The sequence below is a fragment of the Eubalaena glacialis genome, chromosome 2 (assembly GCF_028564815.1).
Source record: "Eubalaena glacialis isolate mEubGla1 chromosome 2, mEubGla1.1.hap2.+ XY, whole genome shotgun sequence".
In the NCBI taxonomy this organism is placed as follows: Eukaryota; Metazoa; Chordata; class Mammalia; order Artiodactyla; family Balaenidae; genus Eubalaena; species Eubalaena glacialis.
Window position 1 is genome coordinate 192,284,760 of NC_083717.1, and position 16,065 is coordinate 192,300,824.

The 16,065-nt window shown below is 49.5% G+C and overlaps 2 protein-coding genes across 6 annotated transcripts in view; one reads left to right on the forward strand and one right to left on the reverse strand.

The window, feature by feature from the left end:
- Nucleotides 1-978: 978 nt before the first annotated feature.
- Nucleotides 979-16,065, forward strand: part of PPP2R5C (protein phosphatase 2 regulatory subunit B'gamma) — a 133,245-nt gene continuing 118,158 nt past the window's right edge. For 3 of the 5 annotated variants that reach the window (XM_061181268.1, XM_061181273.1, XM_061181271.1), the window contains exons 1-2: nt 981-1,091; nt 2,038-2,103. In XM_061181268.1, the coding sequence (XP_061037251.1) occupies nt 1,065-1,091; nt 2,038-2,103 (93 nt within the window). In that variant the 5' untranslated portion in view covers nt 981-1,064. Of the gene's footprint in view, nt 1,092-1,383; nt 1,594-2,037; nt 2,104-16,065 lie in introns of those variants that run through there. The other 2 variants (XM_061181266.1, XM_061181267.1) reach the window with 2 other exon arrangements.
- On the reverse strand, nt 10,507-12,450 carry LOC133085791 (ATP synthase subunit g, mitochondrial-like). The gene is made up of 2 exons (XM_061182958.1): nt 12,419-12,450; nt 10,507-10,822 (listed from the first exon to the last, which is right to left on the reverse strand). The coding sequence occupies exons 1-2, from the start codon at nt 12,448-12,450 to the stop codon at nt 10,507-10,509; spliced, it is 348 nt and encodes a 115-aa protein (XP_061038941.1).

Genomic DNA, 16,065 nt, shown 5'->3' on the forward strand with positions numbered 1-16,065 from the left:
GTATCCAAAAGTTAGCCTTCTTTCCTTGGAAAACTCATCTCCCCAGAGCTATGAGCGAGGCGAAGGAAATCACGTGACTCCTGGTCATGATGCAGAGGTTTCCTCACATGGCTTATGATCAAACCAAATTAAAGAAGAAAATAAAATCCCATTGGCGAAGCTGGAGCCTGATCTGCGGGGCGGGGCCAACAAGGCGGAGGCGGGCCTCGCAGGGCGGGCCGGACATCGGGGGCGGGGCCGACGGAGGAGGAGGCGGGGCAGCCTCAGTAGGTGGGGCCTAGCGGGAACCCGTGAAACCGCCGCTCGCGTGGGTGACTGGCCTTTTCAGCCGCTATCGGGCACTTTCAAGCTCGGCGAGCGCCGCGGCGGCGAGGGGACGAGGCCAGAGGTCGCCGTTCGCGCCCCGCCGGCTGCAGAAGTTGTAGCCATCCGTTTCAAACGTGCCTGTTCCACGCCTCACTTGCCCCCTGCTCTCTCCGTCCCGAACCTCCACAGCGGTCCCCGGTCTGTCGCCTCAGTTTGCAGCTCCAGGCTCCCTCCTCCAACTCGGCTCGGCTCACCCGGCCGCCGCCGCCCCGCGTGAGACCGAGTCTAGCCGGAGCGCGGCAGTGGAGACGAGGCCGCGCAGGGGCGGGGATACAGGAGAGCGTTAGGGCACGTGAGGGCGCCTCGGCCAATGGCGGGTCGCCTGGAGGGCGGTGGGGCGGGGCCGGCGCGGGGGCGGTGCGGGCGGTTCAGGGGCGGGACCGCGGGCTAGGGGCGGGGCGGGGCAGAGGGCTGGGGGGGAGGGGGAGAAGAGGGCCGGGCCGGGGGAGGGGCGGAGAGACGCCGCCGCCGCCGCCGCCGCCGCCGCCGCCGCCGCCGCCGCCGCCGCCGCCGCCGCCGCCGCCGCCGCCGCCGCCGCCGCCGCCGCGAGCCTGGGAAAGGGGAACCGTGAGCGAGCGAACGACTCAGTCCCCGGGCGGCGGCGGCGGCGGCGGCCGGAGGGGCGCGACGGCCGGGGCGGGGGAGCTGCTGCTGCGGGGGGCAGGCGGCGGGAGCGGCGGCGGTGGTCCGCACCAGCCATGCCGAATAAAAACAAGAAGGAGAAAGTGAGTCGGGTCCCGGGCCGCTGGACGGGCCGGGCGGGGAGGGCAAGGGACCGCGCGGAGGGCGGCGGGGAACTGCCCGGGAGCGGGGCCCGGCGGGGCTCAGGGGTACTGCGAGCGCGGGGGCGCCCTCTGCCCGCTCCCGGGGTGGGGGCGGGGGACGGCGGGTCGCGCCGGGGCCGCGGAGCCCAGGCCGGGACGGGGGTCCTGATGGCCCTGGTGGCGGCCGAGGTGGGGGGCGGCGTGGGTGCCCGCCCCGGGGCAGCGCGCGCGGTGGCCGTGAGGTGGCAGGTGGGGCCGCGCAGGTGGTTGACCCAGCCTCGCAGTTGCCTGGGCAGGGGCTCCAGGGGTGAGGGTGCAGGCGCCTATCAGGGACCCCCGTCCGGGGAGATGGGCAGCGAACGGACACCGCTTAAGGCTTAGGAAGAATCGTCTGCCTTCCGGAGGGACACTCTGGGGCTCTGAAATACTATTATTATCCTGGGTGGCGGCGGCGGCGATGCATGTGAGTGTGCTGCGTTTGCATCTGGGCGGGGGGGGGGGGGTATGTTTTTGCTTCAGGTGGAGCTCTGTAGCGTTTCAGAATCACCCCAGAAATCCTCGCTCCCAGGGTTTAGGGTGGGAAGGAAAAAAAGGGATGTGGTGTGGATCTTTCAAGATGCTGAGAGCACTGTATAAATGTGGGTTTACGTGTTTCTCCTTAAAGTTGTCAGTGCCAGATAATGCAGACGAAGAAAACAAGGAGAATCTGAATTTGGGTGGGTGGGTGTCGCATCACAATATCGTATCTCTAAACCATATGATGTAGAATTTCTTGATGGTATTGATTAAAACTATCAAAAGTCATTGTTAAATTGTATAAATATTTGTAAAACTGCATTTTGGTTTATCTGATGTTTAGCAGTCTAAAAATTGAGAAGCCTAATTGATTCTGCTTGATGTTTCCCAGGAATCACCAAAAGCAGGGAAAAGTGGAAAAAGTTCAAAAGAAGGACAAGACATAATAGAATCAGAGGTAACTATTCTTAAATATTCACTTTCCATTTTTTCATGAACACCTTTTAACTTAGGGTAGAAAAAATGAGGGTGAGAAAACCTAAAATGTTTTCTTCTAAAATGTTTCCCTGTATGAGATTTTTTTCTAGTGTCTTTCATAATCCTCCATTTTAGTTATTTGAGTTTGTATTATTCGTCTTTGGGGAAATGTGAATGTTTTAATGAAAATTGTGTGTATCTGTGCAGCTGGTATTTTTACGTTCATCCCCCACCCCCCAATCTCAAATCTAGCAGCCCTCCTGTGGAGACTGGTTTCAGGGGCTCTCTCATACTGGAGTTGTTCAAGTTCCTATTAGTTTTCCCATCCTCCCTCTTCCTTTACAAGGGGCTGGGTCTGTCTGTCAGCAGCTCAACCTCCTTCTCCTGTCACCCTTGCTTTCCTGGATGTAGTCTCTGCTGCTCGTGCCCTGTGCTTTTCTCTGTTGATGTCTGATCCCCTTAGCCTCTTTCCCCAACAGTGTTGGTATATTTTGGTTTATCTGGTTTCGCTATTTTTGTACAATCTTCTATCATCTTTCACATTTTTTTTCTTTGTCTGTAGTGGCCAATTCTGACCACTTTTGCTTCTTGCCTTTGGGCTCATTGAGGAAACAGCTGGGATGCTCCATGAGGATTGTGTCTACCTGGTGGGATTGTGCTTTGATAGCATTTGCAGAGCCAGCACTTGGCTTTGCCTTTTCTTCCCTGTGACTAGTTGTTGAACTGGAGCACCTTGGGCTACGGGTCCAGGAGCTGCATGGACCCAGGCAGAGCTAATAGGCCCTTTTGAATCACTGGTAGCAGAGAAGCTGCTTAATTTGGTGTCATAGTTCTCCAGAGCTGGATTGTTGAAGTCCTTAGTCTTATCACAGATGACAGTAATTTACAAGTGTCAGACCCTTTCCTATAAGCCAAATTAGAATAGAGTTCAATTCTGTCTGGCAAATAAGTTAACGGACCATTATCTGCAGTAGCCTTTTTTTTTTTTTTTTTTTTTTTAAGCCCCAGGTTATCTTTTCCTTATCATTTGGTACATTCTAAGCCTCCCTCCTCTTCAGAAGGTGGTTTATTCCAGCAAATCTGTTGCCCTCCCCAAAACAAAAAACGGAAATCCGAAAGGCTCCTTAAATATCAATATTTTTGTGCCAATCTTTCCCTGCCCTTTCTTTATAGCAGGCAATCAAGTTTTACTGTGGCATTCTTGCATTTGACTTGATTACTTCCCTGTCACTCTTTTGACTAAATTGATTTAAATGAAATTTAGTTGCTGCGCAAGGGTGTATGCCTTTTCTTTTCCCTTTTTTGGTTTATTGATCTTGCATTAAAACTGCTTAGACTTCCTAGTGCTCCCCCAAACCTTTCTTGCTCACATACCTGTCTCTCACTGTTCGTGTCACACACACAAAAATCAGTGTGTATGTTTCATTTATTCCTGTTTTAGTGGAAAGAACCTGGCTGTAAGGATGGGAAAATGTTAAGTTTGAATCTGAAGAAAACCTCTCAGTAACTCAAAGATACCAAAGCCACTGATAAGTAAAATGTGTGTTTAAGGTGGATTGGGTTCTTAGACGGTCAGTTGCTTAAGATTCTTGAGGTGTGGCCTGCAGTGTCTTGAGTGTGATGCCCCACTTGTCTTTTTGTATTTTTTCTAGCGCTACTGTCTAAGAGCTGGAGCTACAGAGCTTGAAATTACCACTGAAAAATACTGAAATGTTGGGCCCTTCACTACTTCCTCCTAAGGATCCCAGAGGCAACATGGCATATTAACATGACAGTTGGCAGATCACTGTGTATATTTTGCAGGAGCACAAATTGAGGCATTTCCGTTCCTCTGAACTTGGAGTTGACCATTGCTTTTCCATTGCTGTCTCTCCCACCTCAGTGTTCCTCTCTGGTCTTCATTTCTAGTCCCACCCCCTTACCAAGTGTGATGGGCTCACGCAGGTGAATTAGACCATTACACACACTCTCTTCCTCTCCTGTCTGTTGATACTACTCTGAACTCGAATATTTTAACCTGAACCGTTCACATAGGTCTGCAGTTCCTACGCTGCTTTTCACACCTTTCTGATGTCACATCACCTTCACAGTCAGCGTTGGCTCAGGTTACCCTGTGGACACCCCTCTGTTAGGACAGTTAGCACATCCAGGGCTGCCCAGCCCGAGAGGTGCAGAGCAGGTGCTCGTCCGGGGCAGAGAAGTAATCCCAACAGAGAAAACGTTAAAGAACTTGGCCTGCGGTTGACTTAATTAATACACCACTTCAAGTGTGGGGAAGATCCTTATACAGAAGTCCTGGCCGGTGATAATCTGGCCTCAAGGAAAACAAAGGAGCAGGTGGCTAACATTGCAGACCACTTTGTGGTTAGAACACGGGGATGTGTGATGGCGTGGGTTTTTAGCAAGAAGTCCTGTAGTAAAGGATAGAGTGCTTCAGCCAGGGGCTTAGTGAATAAAATGCTGACTCCTGATGGCCATAAATGATGGCACCTAACTTCTGTGGCCCTATTTCCTCTTCCCTAAAACGACTTGGTGAGTTTCAGGTTTGGCCATTTTGAAGTATATGGGATAGATTAGGCGTGACCTCTCTTGAAAGTTTTCCCTGCAAGATATCTGGCAGGATGTGTCTTCCCATGTAACAGAATACCATTAAAAGTCGTAACTGCTGCCGCGCAACTTTTGTCTTTTGGTAGAAACTCCTATTCCTTGAACGATGTGTATTGGAACATCTTTCTTTGCCTTTTTTCTCTTTCAAATAGAATGTTTAATGTTTGATTTGCTTATCCATACGTGTCCTGGGAATCAGTTTCCACCCAATACATCCTGCCGGTTTATTTCATAGCAAACTTTTAGGGAGTGAGGATGCAAATGGGCTCACAGGTAACTTGACCTTGGAAAACTGTGGAGAGGGAACTCATCTTTGAGCAGCTGTTCTCAGTGCAACATTCAAATCTGTAGAAACATAGCTAGGCTCATTGGATGAACATTTAGAATCCTAGTAAATTGCTCAGTTTCCTAAAGTCCATTTTAGAGGATCAGACCATGCAACCGTGGTTTTTGATATCGTTATTTTAATTTGTGTACTGTGTCCAAAGTTACGTTTTAAAAAGTGTTTGTGCTTTTTGTAAATTGATTCGTTGTAAGCACATTAAAGGTCGTTCGAGTGTTGTTCTCCAGTTGTGTATCTTACTTATCCTGCTTCAGCTTAGTTTTGTTTGAAAGTCTCTACAGCAACTCTTACATAATATCTGTTGCTGAAAGGAAAGCTGAACAATCCTCTCTCCAGCTTGTTAGCTTATTTTGACCCCTTCCACCTTTAGTGATAACTTTTCTTTCTCTTGATGACCTGTCTGTTTACATTCCCCTGCCCCTTGCCCCCAGGGTTCCAGAGACAGGGAGCCAGGCTTGCTGGGGTCTCATCAGTGTCGGTGGTGGAGTTGTGTCTTAGAAATTTAAACTGAAATTTTAGAAATATTTATTAATTCATCTAGTAATAACAGTAACACCCGTTACATGTTAACAGGAATAACGTTTTTATGAAAGACACCTTTCCATGAAACATTTTTTGACTCTCCAGTCACGTGACTCTGTAGCAGGCGTTTTAAGCTGAGTGAGTTGGAGGAGGACGAGGAAGTGGTGTTGCTGTGTGGGTTTTCTGGGGAGGCAGCCGTGACTGTCCCCTCCCGAGAAGAGAGTCCCCGACTCCTCTCCCCAAACACCAAAAGCCTCTGTCTGGAGGCTGAATTCTGAGCTCAGGCTCTCAGTGGGGGCCTCCCGTGCCACTTTTTCCATCGTTCTCTCCCCGACTTTTTCCAGTACAACCCTAAACTGGACTCCAGTGAAACGCAGAGAGGACCAAAGTAATAGTACTTTAAAAACTTTTTTGATGGGACTTCCCTGGCAGTCCAGTGGTTGACTCCGTGCTTCCACTGCGGGGGGTACAGGTTCGATCCCTGGTCGGGGAACTAAGATCCCACATGCCATGCAGCTAAAAAAAAAAAAAAAAAAACTTTTTTGAAATTCTTACGTGATTATTTTATAGGAAATGGGAGTTCCCTGCTTTTAATTGCCACCCTTCCAGTCAGTCCGCATCATCTTTGCTTAGAGCCCCGGTGTTCAGGAAGGATGGCTCTGCAGAGGACAGTCAGCTGCTGACTGGAAGAACTTGGGGTCCGGAGGTGCCGCGAGCTCACCGTTCTCAGGGGAGTGAGGCTTCCCTGAGCCGCCCCCTCTCTGGCGCCCACTCCTGCCCTGCGCTACACGCTGGACGCTTGGTAGGCCCTGAGTGTCTCCCACGGGTGACACCGCTGCCCTTGAGCGGCAGCCCACCCTCAACACCGTGGCCAGGTGTTCCCTGTGGGGCTGCCCTGTGGTCTTGTGCATGTTCCCCAGCATCCTTGGTCAGCCCCACTAGATGCCAGTAGCTCCCCATCCCCTCCAGTGGTGACAAGCAAAAGTGCCTCTCGACGTTGCCCAGTGTCTCCTGGAGGGCAAAATGGCCCCGTGTTGCAGCCACTGCTCTAGAAGGATCCCTCCACAGAGCATGTACATTTGCTTGCGAATCACGCCTGGCACGTGTTCGTGAGAAGAGCAGTGCAGCTCAAACAAAAGGGACGTCAGAATTCATGAGGGTCCCGAAGAGCTCTGATCTAGGTGGGCTGTAGCTTTCTGGTTTCATATTAGAAACTAAAATTGAAAATTTTTAAATATGCATTAATTCATCTAATAATAACACACCCATTACACGTTAACATAAATAGAGTCTTTTTATGAGAAAACTATTTACAAAAGTTCACTGAAAAAAATGGCATTGCTCTGTATTTTTGCAAATCTCTTTAATGTCTGGCTTAATAGAAGACAGCTGGCCTCTCAGGTCTGTGCCTGCGTTCAGTCTGTTTTGATACCACATGTCTGGTAGCCTGTGAAAAATCAACATAACAATGGTTATAAAGACAAAGCGTGTCTTAGTGTTATCATAAAAATAGTAGATCCCAGAAGGGGCCTAAGGGACCCCACTTTGAGAACTGTTGTAGAATACTTTTTCCCATCCTCTTTCTTGCTTATCTGAATCCTTTCATCTTTTTAGCTCCAACTCAAGTTCATTTTTTCTAAAATTTAGAGGAAGGTTTTTCTCACCATCTTGGAGCGTATTTTTTCCATGTTTTCAGTTTGAATAGCAATTATTTGCTGCACCAGTTATTTATTATGTATAGTGCCTTGGACAACTTTTATTTACCTGTGATTTGCCTCCCTAACTAGACCGAGACCTTGAGGACAGCACTTTAACTTGATTCGTCTTTGCACTAATATGCCGTACATATTAGGGCCTGGTGTCAAGAGGTATTTGTTGGTGGATTTTGAAAGTGCTCGGGAAGAAGGAGCGCTTCAAATCAATCAGCTTGCTGGTTTTTTTCTGATACTGTAAATTTGAAAGAAAAAAAAAATCTCTCGTTAAGAGGCTTATTGCTTTATCACCTCTTTGATCCTCTAAGGGAATTTTAATGCAGAATTTTCATTCAGTGTAATTTGTTTCAAATAAATAGCATTATACCAAAGCAGAAGATTATAGTATTAGGTCTTTTCCTAATGTTTCTAATTTTTTTTGTAAAATTTTAAGAAGAGTACAGTTGACCCTTGGATAACATGGGGGTTAGGGGTGCCAACCGTTTGCACAGTCAAAAATCCCAGTATAACTTAGAGTTGGTCCTTCATATCCATGGTTCTTCCGTATCTGTGGTTCTACGTCCAGGGATTCAACTAACCTCGGACCATGTAGTACTGTACTACGTATTTACTGAAAAAAAACCCATGTCTCAGTGGACCCGTGCAGTTCAAACCTATGCTGGTTAAGGGTCAACTGTATTTTATTTTTGTTTTTCGTTTGCTTTTACGTACCACCAGAGGTCAGTGGTAAAAAGCATAGTGTCATAAGACCTTATTCTAATTAAAGCATTTCAAAATAGGGTTTCCGTGTAAGTACAAGGTTTCCATATGATCTTTGGTACTTTATCTTTTTTTTTTTTAATATTTATTTATTTACTTATTTGGCTGCGTCGGGTTTTAGTTGTGGCCTGCGGGCTCTCTAGTTGTGGCGCGCGGGTCCAGAGCGCACGGGCTTAGTTGCTCCGCGGCATGAGGGATCTCAGTTCCCCGACCAGGGATCAAACCTGCGTCTCCTGCATTGGAAGGTAGATTCTTAATGACTGGACCACCAGGGAAGTCCCTGTCTTTCTTATTTTAATTTTATTTTGGGAGTATTTCTCAGCAGAACATAATACATATTTGTAAGTTGTGTGTGTATGTACACACACCAGAAATATATGTGTGTGTGTGTGTGTGTATATATATATATATATATATATATATATATATACATACATACATAGAGAGAGAAAGGTTTGTTTTGAGCGTCTCTCGTCCCGTGCAAGCACTGGTAAGATAAAGAGTATGCTATTGTCATTACTCGTGAAGCACTGTCTTCTGTTACTTGTGAAGTGTCACATCTGTTGAGCTTGGACATTCAGGAGACTTGGGAGTAACTTGGCCCCCCCAGGTCAGTCACACTTGCAGCCGCTGAATAGATGGGGCAAGATGGAGCACATTCTTGTAAAGAGCCACCTGGAGCTTTGGGTGAGGAAATCAGATGTTTGAAAGCATCTAAGCAAACACAGGATCGCCATTAAATTGTGGAGTTCCTGAGTGCATGTTGGATGTGGCGTGTGTGTAGTAGGTAAAGCTGGCAGATCAGATCAGTCAGCATCTGTCGCTCTTAAATAAAAGCTCCGTTACATGATGCGTAATTCTAGAAAGAGTCCTTCAAGCGACTTATGTGAAATCATGTAAAGTGTTCCAGTTCATGGAAGCAGCTCCGAGCGAATGCAAGCCTGGAGCCCTGCCCCACAGTGGTGGCGAGGTTTCCACCTGCGTGTGGGGAGCTGGGAGAGTCAGTCTGCACCAGCATGTCATGGGGACATTTTCCTAAGTCACAGGGAAAATTCCTCTGAAAGATCGCAACTCGAGAACGTCTTCAGTGTTTCCTTGAATGTTGAGCACCTGCCCAGGTCAGGGAGTGATGCCGTCTGGTTTGGCCCAGCATTTTGGTAACAGCCTTGCGTCTTGCTGTCAGTCTGCTGTGTGGAGCGGAGACTCTCGGGCCCTGCTTCTCCCTCAGGTTTGAGAGCAGCCGCTGCTGGGAAGGGCTGCTTCCCAAACGCCAGCGACAGTGTCATCTTCGTTTTCTCCACCTGGGGGAGTGAGAGAACCGGCCTAGAAATTTAACTCTCCAAGGGGGGAGAGGAAGAAAAGCTTTGTTAGCTGGAAGACTGCGTTTTGCTGGACCTGCGCCATCCAAGAGGTTAGCCTTTAGCCACACGTGGCTGTCTAAGTTAATGAAAAATACATTAGATTGAGAAATTCAGCTCCTTGGTCACGCTAGCCACATTTCAAGTGCCCAGTGGCCACCTGTGGCCAATGGCTCCCCTGCTGGACAGCAGATAGGGAGCATTTCCCACTTCGCAGAAAGTTCTACTGGACAGAGCTGCCTTAGACCCTAGCAGTAGCTTCCAAAATAACTCTAATGTGAGCGCATTGAACTTAACTTTGTTAGCTATCACTCTTCTTCATATGAAATATCAAATTTAAGATTAAATTTAAGAGAAAAGAAGACATAAATTGTCAAAAGAGAAGGAAATGGGTAAAATAGGGTGAAGAGGCAGGTGAGAAGGGGCTTTGGTGGTGAGGTGGGAAGGAGGCCCTGCTTACCACTTGGTCCAGGACCCGCCTACGTTCTAAAGACCCGCACCGGAAACACAGAGGAGGCCACGCCAGTCCCCACAGGAGTGGACCCAGAGAGGCCCCAGGGAGACAGCCACCTTGTCTGCTTCTCATCTTTCTTTTTAGATATCTATCTTTATGGGGGGGGGGCGGTCAGAACACACATGGTTTAAAAAAGAAAATAGTGCGAAGTCTCTACTTTCCCATTTCACTTGATCCACTCGGAGCCCTGCATCACAGAGCAAACCTCTCTGGACTGTTCTGGTTTGATCCGGATCGCACCGGAAGCAGTACGGTGTGGTCAGAGGGAGAGGATGGGCTCTGTAGTGGGAGGGAACGTTCTCTCTCCCAGAGTCATCTTCCTCCCTTCATCTGGCCTTTCTCCTTCTCCCTCCCTCCCTCCCTCCCTCCCTTCCTTCCTTCCTTCCTTTCTTTCTTTCCTCCCTCCCTCCCTGACTTCATTCCCTCCTTCCTTCCTTCCTTCCTTCATTCCTTTTTTTTTTTTTTTTTGACACATTGCCTTATTTTATTCAAAAACCAGTCTGCTCACACATGGTCCGAGAACACCGAAATAATAAAGCAAATATAATCACATGTGAAAGATTGGTCTTCAAACATCATAGCCAATGACGCCACGCTTGCCTGTGATCTCACCGGCATGAAACCACGTCCACACCTCAGTGGCCACCAAACCATTCAGCAGAGCTTCCTTAGCTGTGAGCTGTTTGAAGCTACTGGTTTGAGCACCACTGACAATTTTTTTCAAGCTCTGAATAGCTGTAGGGATCTCAGCAGGGGTTGGAGGGACCGGCTCAACCTTGGCATAGTGCCAAAGTATGGCCAGTCGAGGCTTCAAGTAAGTCACAGCAGTGTCGACCAGCGCTGGGGCCTTCTCCGCGAGGTTACGGACAAACTGGGCTGTGGTTCTAGGACGGAATGTCTGTTACCCCGACTGGCCGGCTGAATGGCCATTCTCTTTCACATTGCAGGCTTCCCTTCAGTAGATTCACTCATAGTCATCCAGCAGGTACGTTCTGAGGTCCTACTATGTGCTGAGCGCCATTGCAAGTGCTGGGGATTCAGCACGGGACACAGCAGGGCCCCTGCCCTCAAGCAGTTTGCTTTCGGTGAGTGCTGCGTGCACTCGTGTTTCCAATTTCTCCACATCCTTCCTAACACTTGTTTTCCTTTTTTTTTTTTTAAATTATAGCCACCCTACTGGGTGTGAAGTGTTGTGTCATCGTGGTTTTCATTTGCATTTGCCTAATGGCTAAAGATCTTGAGCATCTTTTCATGTGCTTATTGGCCATTTGTATATCTTCAGAGAAATGTCTGTTCAAGTTCTTTGCCAGGTTTTTTTTTCCCCGGATGCATTGGGTCTTTGGTGCTGTGCACGGGCTTTCTCTAGTTGTGGCAAGTGGGGGCTACTCTTCGTTGCGGTGCGCGGGCTTCTCATCGCAGTGGCTTCTCTTGTTGCGGAGCATGGGCTCTAGGCGCGCGGGCTTCAGTAGTTGTGGCCCGCGGGCTCTAGAGCGCAGGCTCAGTAGTTGTGGCGCACGGGCTTAGTTGCTCCACGGCATGTGGGATCTTCCCGGACCAGGGCTCAAACCCGTGTCCCCTGCATTGGCAGGCAGATTCTTAACCACTGTGCCACCAGGGAAGCCCCCTTTGCCAGTTTTTTAAATGGGTGTTTGTCTTTCTGTTGTTGGAGTTCTTAACGCAGGCATACCTTGTTTTATTGCGCTTCACTTTGTTGTACTTTGCAGATACTGTTTTTTTTTAATAAATTGAAGGTTTGTGACAACCCTGTGTTGTCAGATGATGGTTGGCATTTTTTAGCAATAAAGTATTTTTTAATTAAGGTATGTACATTTTTTAAGATGTAATGCTATTGCACACTTAATAGACTACAGTGTAGTGTAAACATAACTTTTATATGCCCTAGGAAACCAAACACTTCATGTGACTAGCTTTATTGTGATGTTTGCTTTATTGCAGTGGTCTGGAGCAGGACCTGGAATTTCTCCAGTATCTCTGATATTGCCTGTATATTTTGGGTACTAGACCCTTACTACAAAACTTGCAGATATTTTCTCCCATTCCATGGATTGTCTTTTCACTTTCTTAATAAAAAGTGTCTTTTGTGTCTTTTTGATGCACAAAAGTTTTAAATTTTTATTGTCCAATTTATGTTTTTTCTTTTGTTGCTTGTGCTTCTGGTGTTATATCTAAGAAACCACTGTCAAATCCAAGGTCATGAAGATTTACCTCTGTATTCTCTTAAGAGTTTTATGGTTTTAGCTCTTATATTTAGGTCGTGAATATGACTGGTCATTGATCCGTTTTGAGTTAATTTTTGTTTATGTGTGAGGTAGGGATTCCCTCCCCCCCCTCATTTCATTCTTTTGCACGTGGCTATCCAGCTGTCCCAGCGTCATTGGTTGAAGAGACTGTTCTTTTCCCATTGAGTGGTCTTGGCTCTTAATTCTGTTCCATCGATCTATCTGCATGTCTGTCCTTACGCCACTACCACACTGCTTTGATGGAAAGGCATGCCGCTATGGGGTTTCAGCTACTGGTTAGTGTGATACACATAAAGCAGCCGTGGAGGGGACAGGAGATGCACGAGTTCCGACTCCTCGCCTCGTTCGTGTGGAATCGCCACCCGGGTGCCGCAGCCGCAGCCCCTTCACAGTTGGGCTTATTTCTACCCGTTTTCCCTGCCACATCGGTGACTTGTCCCACCATCCGCCATCTGCGGGCACCCGGGTTCCCAGAGTCACCCCCCTCCCCCCGCTGCCCACGCGCCTCCGCTTCCGCGTCTTGACCTCCTGTCTAGACAACCAGAAAAGCCTTCTTGTGGGCCCTTCGGCTTCCACACCTGAGCCTGAGGGCCTTTTAAAAAAGGAAAGCTGGGCTTCCCTGGTGGCGCAGTGGTTGAGAATCTGCCTGCCAATGCAGGGGACACGGGTTCGAGCCCTGGTCCGGGAAGATCCCACATGCCGCGGAGCAAATGGGCCCGTGAGCGACAATTACTGAGCCTGCGCGTCTGGAGCCTGTGCTCCGCAACAACAGAGGCCACGATAGTGAGAGGCCCGCGCACTGCGATGAAGAGTGGCCCCCGCTCGCCACAACTAGAGAAAGCCCTCGCACAGAAACGAAGATCCAACACAGCCATAAAGAAATAAAATTTAAAAAAAAAAAAAAGAAACGTGTGGTCTATCCAGCCAATGGAATATTTTTTAAAAAAAAAAAAAAAGGAAAGCTTTTTGTGTCATCGCCCCCCCCCCCCCCCGAACGCTCTCCATGGCCTCCAGCCCCTTCAGATAGAGTGGGGCTCCTTAGCCTGGGCGCCTGGGGCCTCGCCCCGGGCCTCGCCCGCACGGGGGCTGTCGGTGCCGCGCACGCACGCACACGCACATACACGCACATACACACGTGCGCGCGCGCGTCCACACATAGAGCTCCTCCCCTGCGGGTCTTCACACGTCCTCAGAGCAGCGCGCCGACCTCGCAGGCGCCTCAGCCTGCTGTCGGGGCCCGGGCAGCCCCGTGTCCCTCAGGGAACCGGCCCGCACGGTGTCAGAGCCGGACAGCCCCGCCCCCACCCCCAGCTACGGTCCCTGTGCGGGGGCGTCCCCTCGGGGTGGGCAGAGGGACGGAGTTACAGCCGAGGGGGCCAGGAGCGACGCCTGGGCAGCGGGGAGGGCCTCGCCGGGACCTGAGCGTGGAGAGCGGGCCGCCAGGCCCAGCCCGAGCGGGGAGGCGGTGACCGCGGTTGCGGGAGTTTGGAGACAGCCCTTAAGCTGGAGGGGGTGACGGAGCCAGGTTTTCGTTGCTAGACGCTCACTCCGCCCGTCCCGAGGAGGGCGCTCTGGAGGGAGGCCAGAGGGAGAGGCGGCAGGTGTTCGGGTAACTGTGTGTTGTCCCGGACGTTGGAAGCCTTACCTCAGCGTGTCCCCTGTGGTGGCTGTCGATACCCCTGGACTCGGTCTGCTCTGTGTATTGGCCAGGTCACCCAGTCCTAGTGCTAAAAGCTTTGTTCGGTAAGACGCACGGTCCATTGTCCTGTCTGCGTAGGAGCAGCGATGGAGCTGTTTTTGCTCATGTTTGCACCTAGCTGTTTGTCACGGCCATTATGTGTATAGCACTGGATTCGGCATTACAGGAGAATAAAAAGGAGACAGACTTTAATGTGCAGGACGTGTGTGTATGTAACAACATTGGAAACGAGTACGTCTCCTAGGAGGGGCTGTTTGCGACTGTGGAGTAACCGCTCGGGCTTTCTGAGGGCATCTAGAGAAAGCTGTGCAGGATGGTTTTAACTTGGGCAATTCCGTGGAGGAGGAGAGTTATGGACGGTGTTTGTACGGAAGAAAGACCCATGCTCTCATGATCGGTGGAAAGAATGACAAACATCATGCTCAGAGCCCAAGAAAGCACATTTCGAGGAAGGAACTGTTGGCTGTAGGAGAAAAGGGAACCCAGGCCCTGGCCCACTGTTCAGAGTTCTGTCTGTGCGTGGCAGTGTGGCATCTTGGAAAACTCTTTCCAAATATTCTTAAGCACCTTATTAAAAAATAAAGCAGCTCTCACTTCTTAGTAAAAATCCCATTCAAGGATGAGAGCAAATAGTTGGGGGCTCAAGTCAGTGTGTCTCTTTGGCACTGTGTAATCGGAAGGGGCTTGGCAGGTTCGTGTTTCTAGGACGAGTTTGATGGGCTTCTTAAAAGAGCCTGTGTGCACATACAGCCCATCCTTGGGCAGAGGGGGGGGGGGTGTGGGAGGAGGAAGTGTGTTGCACAGAGAATCTTGACAGCAGACACTCACCTTTGTGGCTGTCACCGTCACTGCTGCGGCCGAGCCCAGCCAAGCTCCACAGGGCTCCTGGGTAAGCTCGACCCGTTAGCCTGCACGGACGACAGGGGACCCCCTGGCTCTGCTGCGTGTGCCCTCACACTCATCCACTGCCTCTGCTTGAGTGTTTGCAATGCTGCTTCTCACCTTGCGTGTCAGCTGCACATCGTGGGACAGCCTAGCTGTCACGGAGCAGTCTGGAGACGAGCACACTGAATCTGGAGCCTGGAGACGAATGCAAGGAAAGAGGCTAGAAACAAGAGCATTTCCTGTTGCTCAAGAGGAAAGCGCCTTTCTGTAGCCTTTACTGGTTTTTGAGGGCTGAATGTGAGCAAACAGGGAAAGCTGTCATTTATAAGCTACTCAACTATACTAGTTTCTTGTTGGTGCTGTACAAATGACCACAAACTTCATGGCTTAAAAGAACACAAGCTCATTATCTTACAGTTCTGGAGGTCAGAAGTCTGAAATGGGCTGAAATTAAGGTGTCAGCCTGGCCAGTCCTTTCTGGAGGCTCTAGAGGAGAATCGTTTCCTGGCCTTTTCCAGCTTCTGGAGACCACCTGCACTCCTTGGCTCAGGGCCCCTTAGTCTGTCATCAAAGCCAGCAGCGTAGCATCTTCTGTTCTCTGACCTCTGCTTCGTTGCCTCCTTGCCTTCTCTTGTCTTGCAAAGACCTGTGTGATTACGTGGGGCCCTCCCTGATAACCCAGGATCATCTGCCATCCAAGGATCCTTAACCCCATCACACCTGCCAAGTACCTTTTGCCAAGTAAGGAAACATATTCATAGGATCCAGGAATTAGGATGTGAACATCTTTGGAGGGTCACTATCATCAACCTATAACTAAGAAGTTTGAAAGAAGATAGGGGAAATTAGATATATCTGTGAAGTCTCTTGAAGTGTAGCATTGGTAGGGGTGGGATGTAGCCTCAAACTCCAGCAACTATAAGAGGTTAAGTTGTTTACAGTAGCGTGAAGGAGACTATCCCAGAGCAAAACTTGCATTTTTTTAAAAATTTATTTATTTATTTATTTTATTTATTTATTTATGGCTGCGTTGGGTCTTTGTTGCTGTGTGCAAGCTTTCTTTAGTTGCAGCGAGCGGGGGCTGCTCTTCGTTGTGGTGCTCGGGCTTCTCATTGCGGTGGCTTCTCTTGTTGCAGAGCGCGGGCTCTAGGCGCGCGGGCTTTCAGTAGTTGTGGCACGTGGGCTCCGTAGTTGTGGCTCGTGGGCTTAGTTGCTCTGCGGCATGTTGGATCTTCCTGGACCAGGGCTCGAATCCGTGTGCCCTGCGTTGGCAGGAGGATTC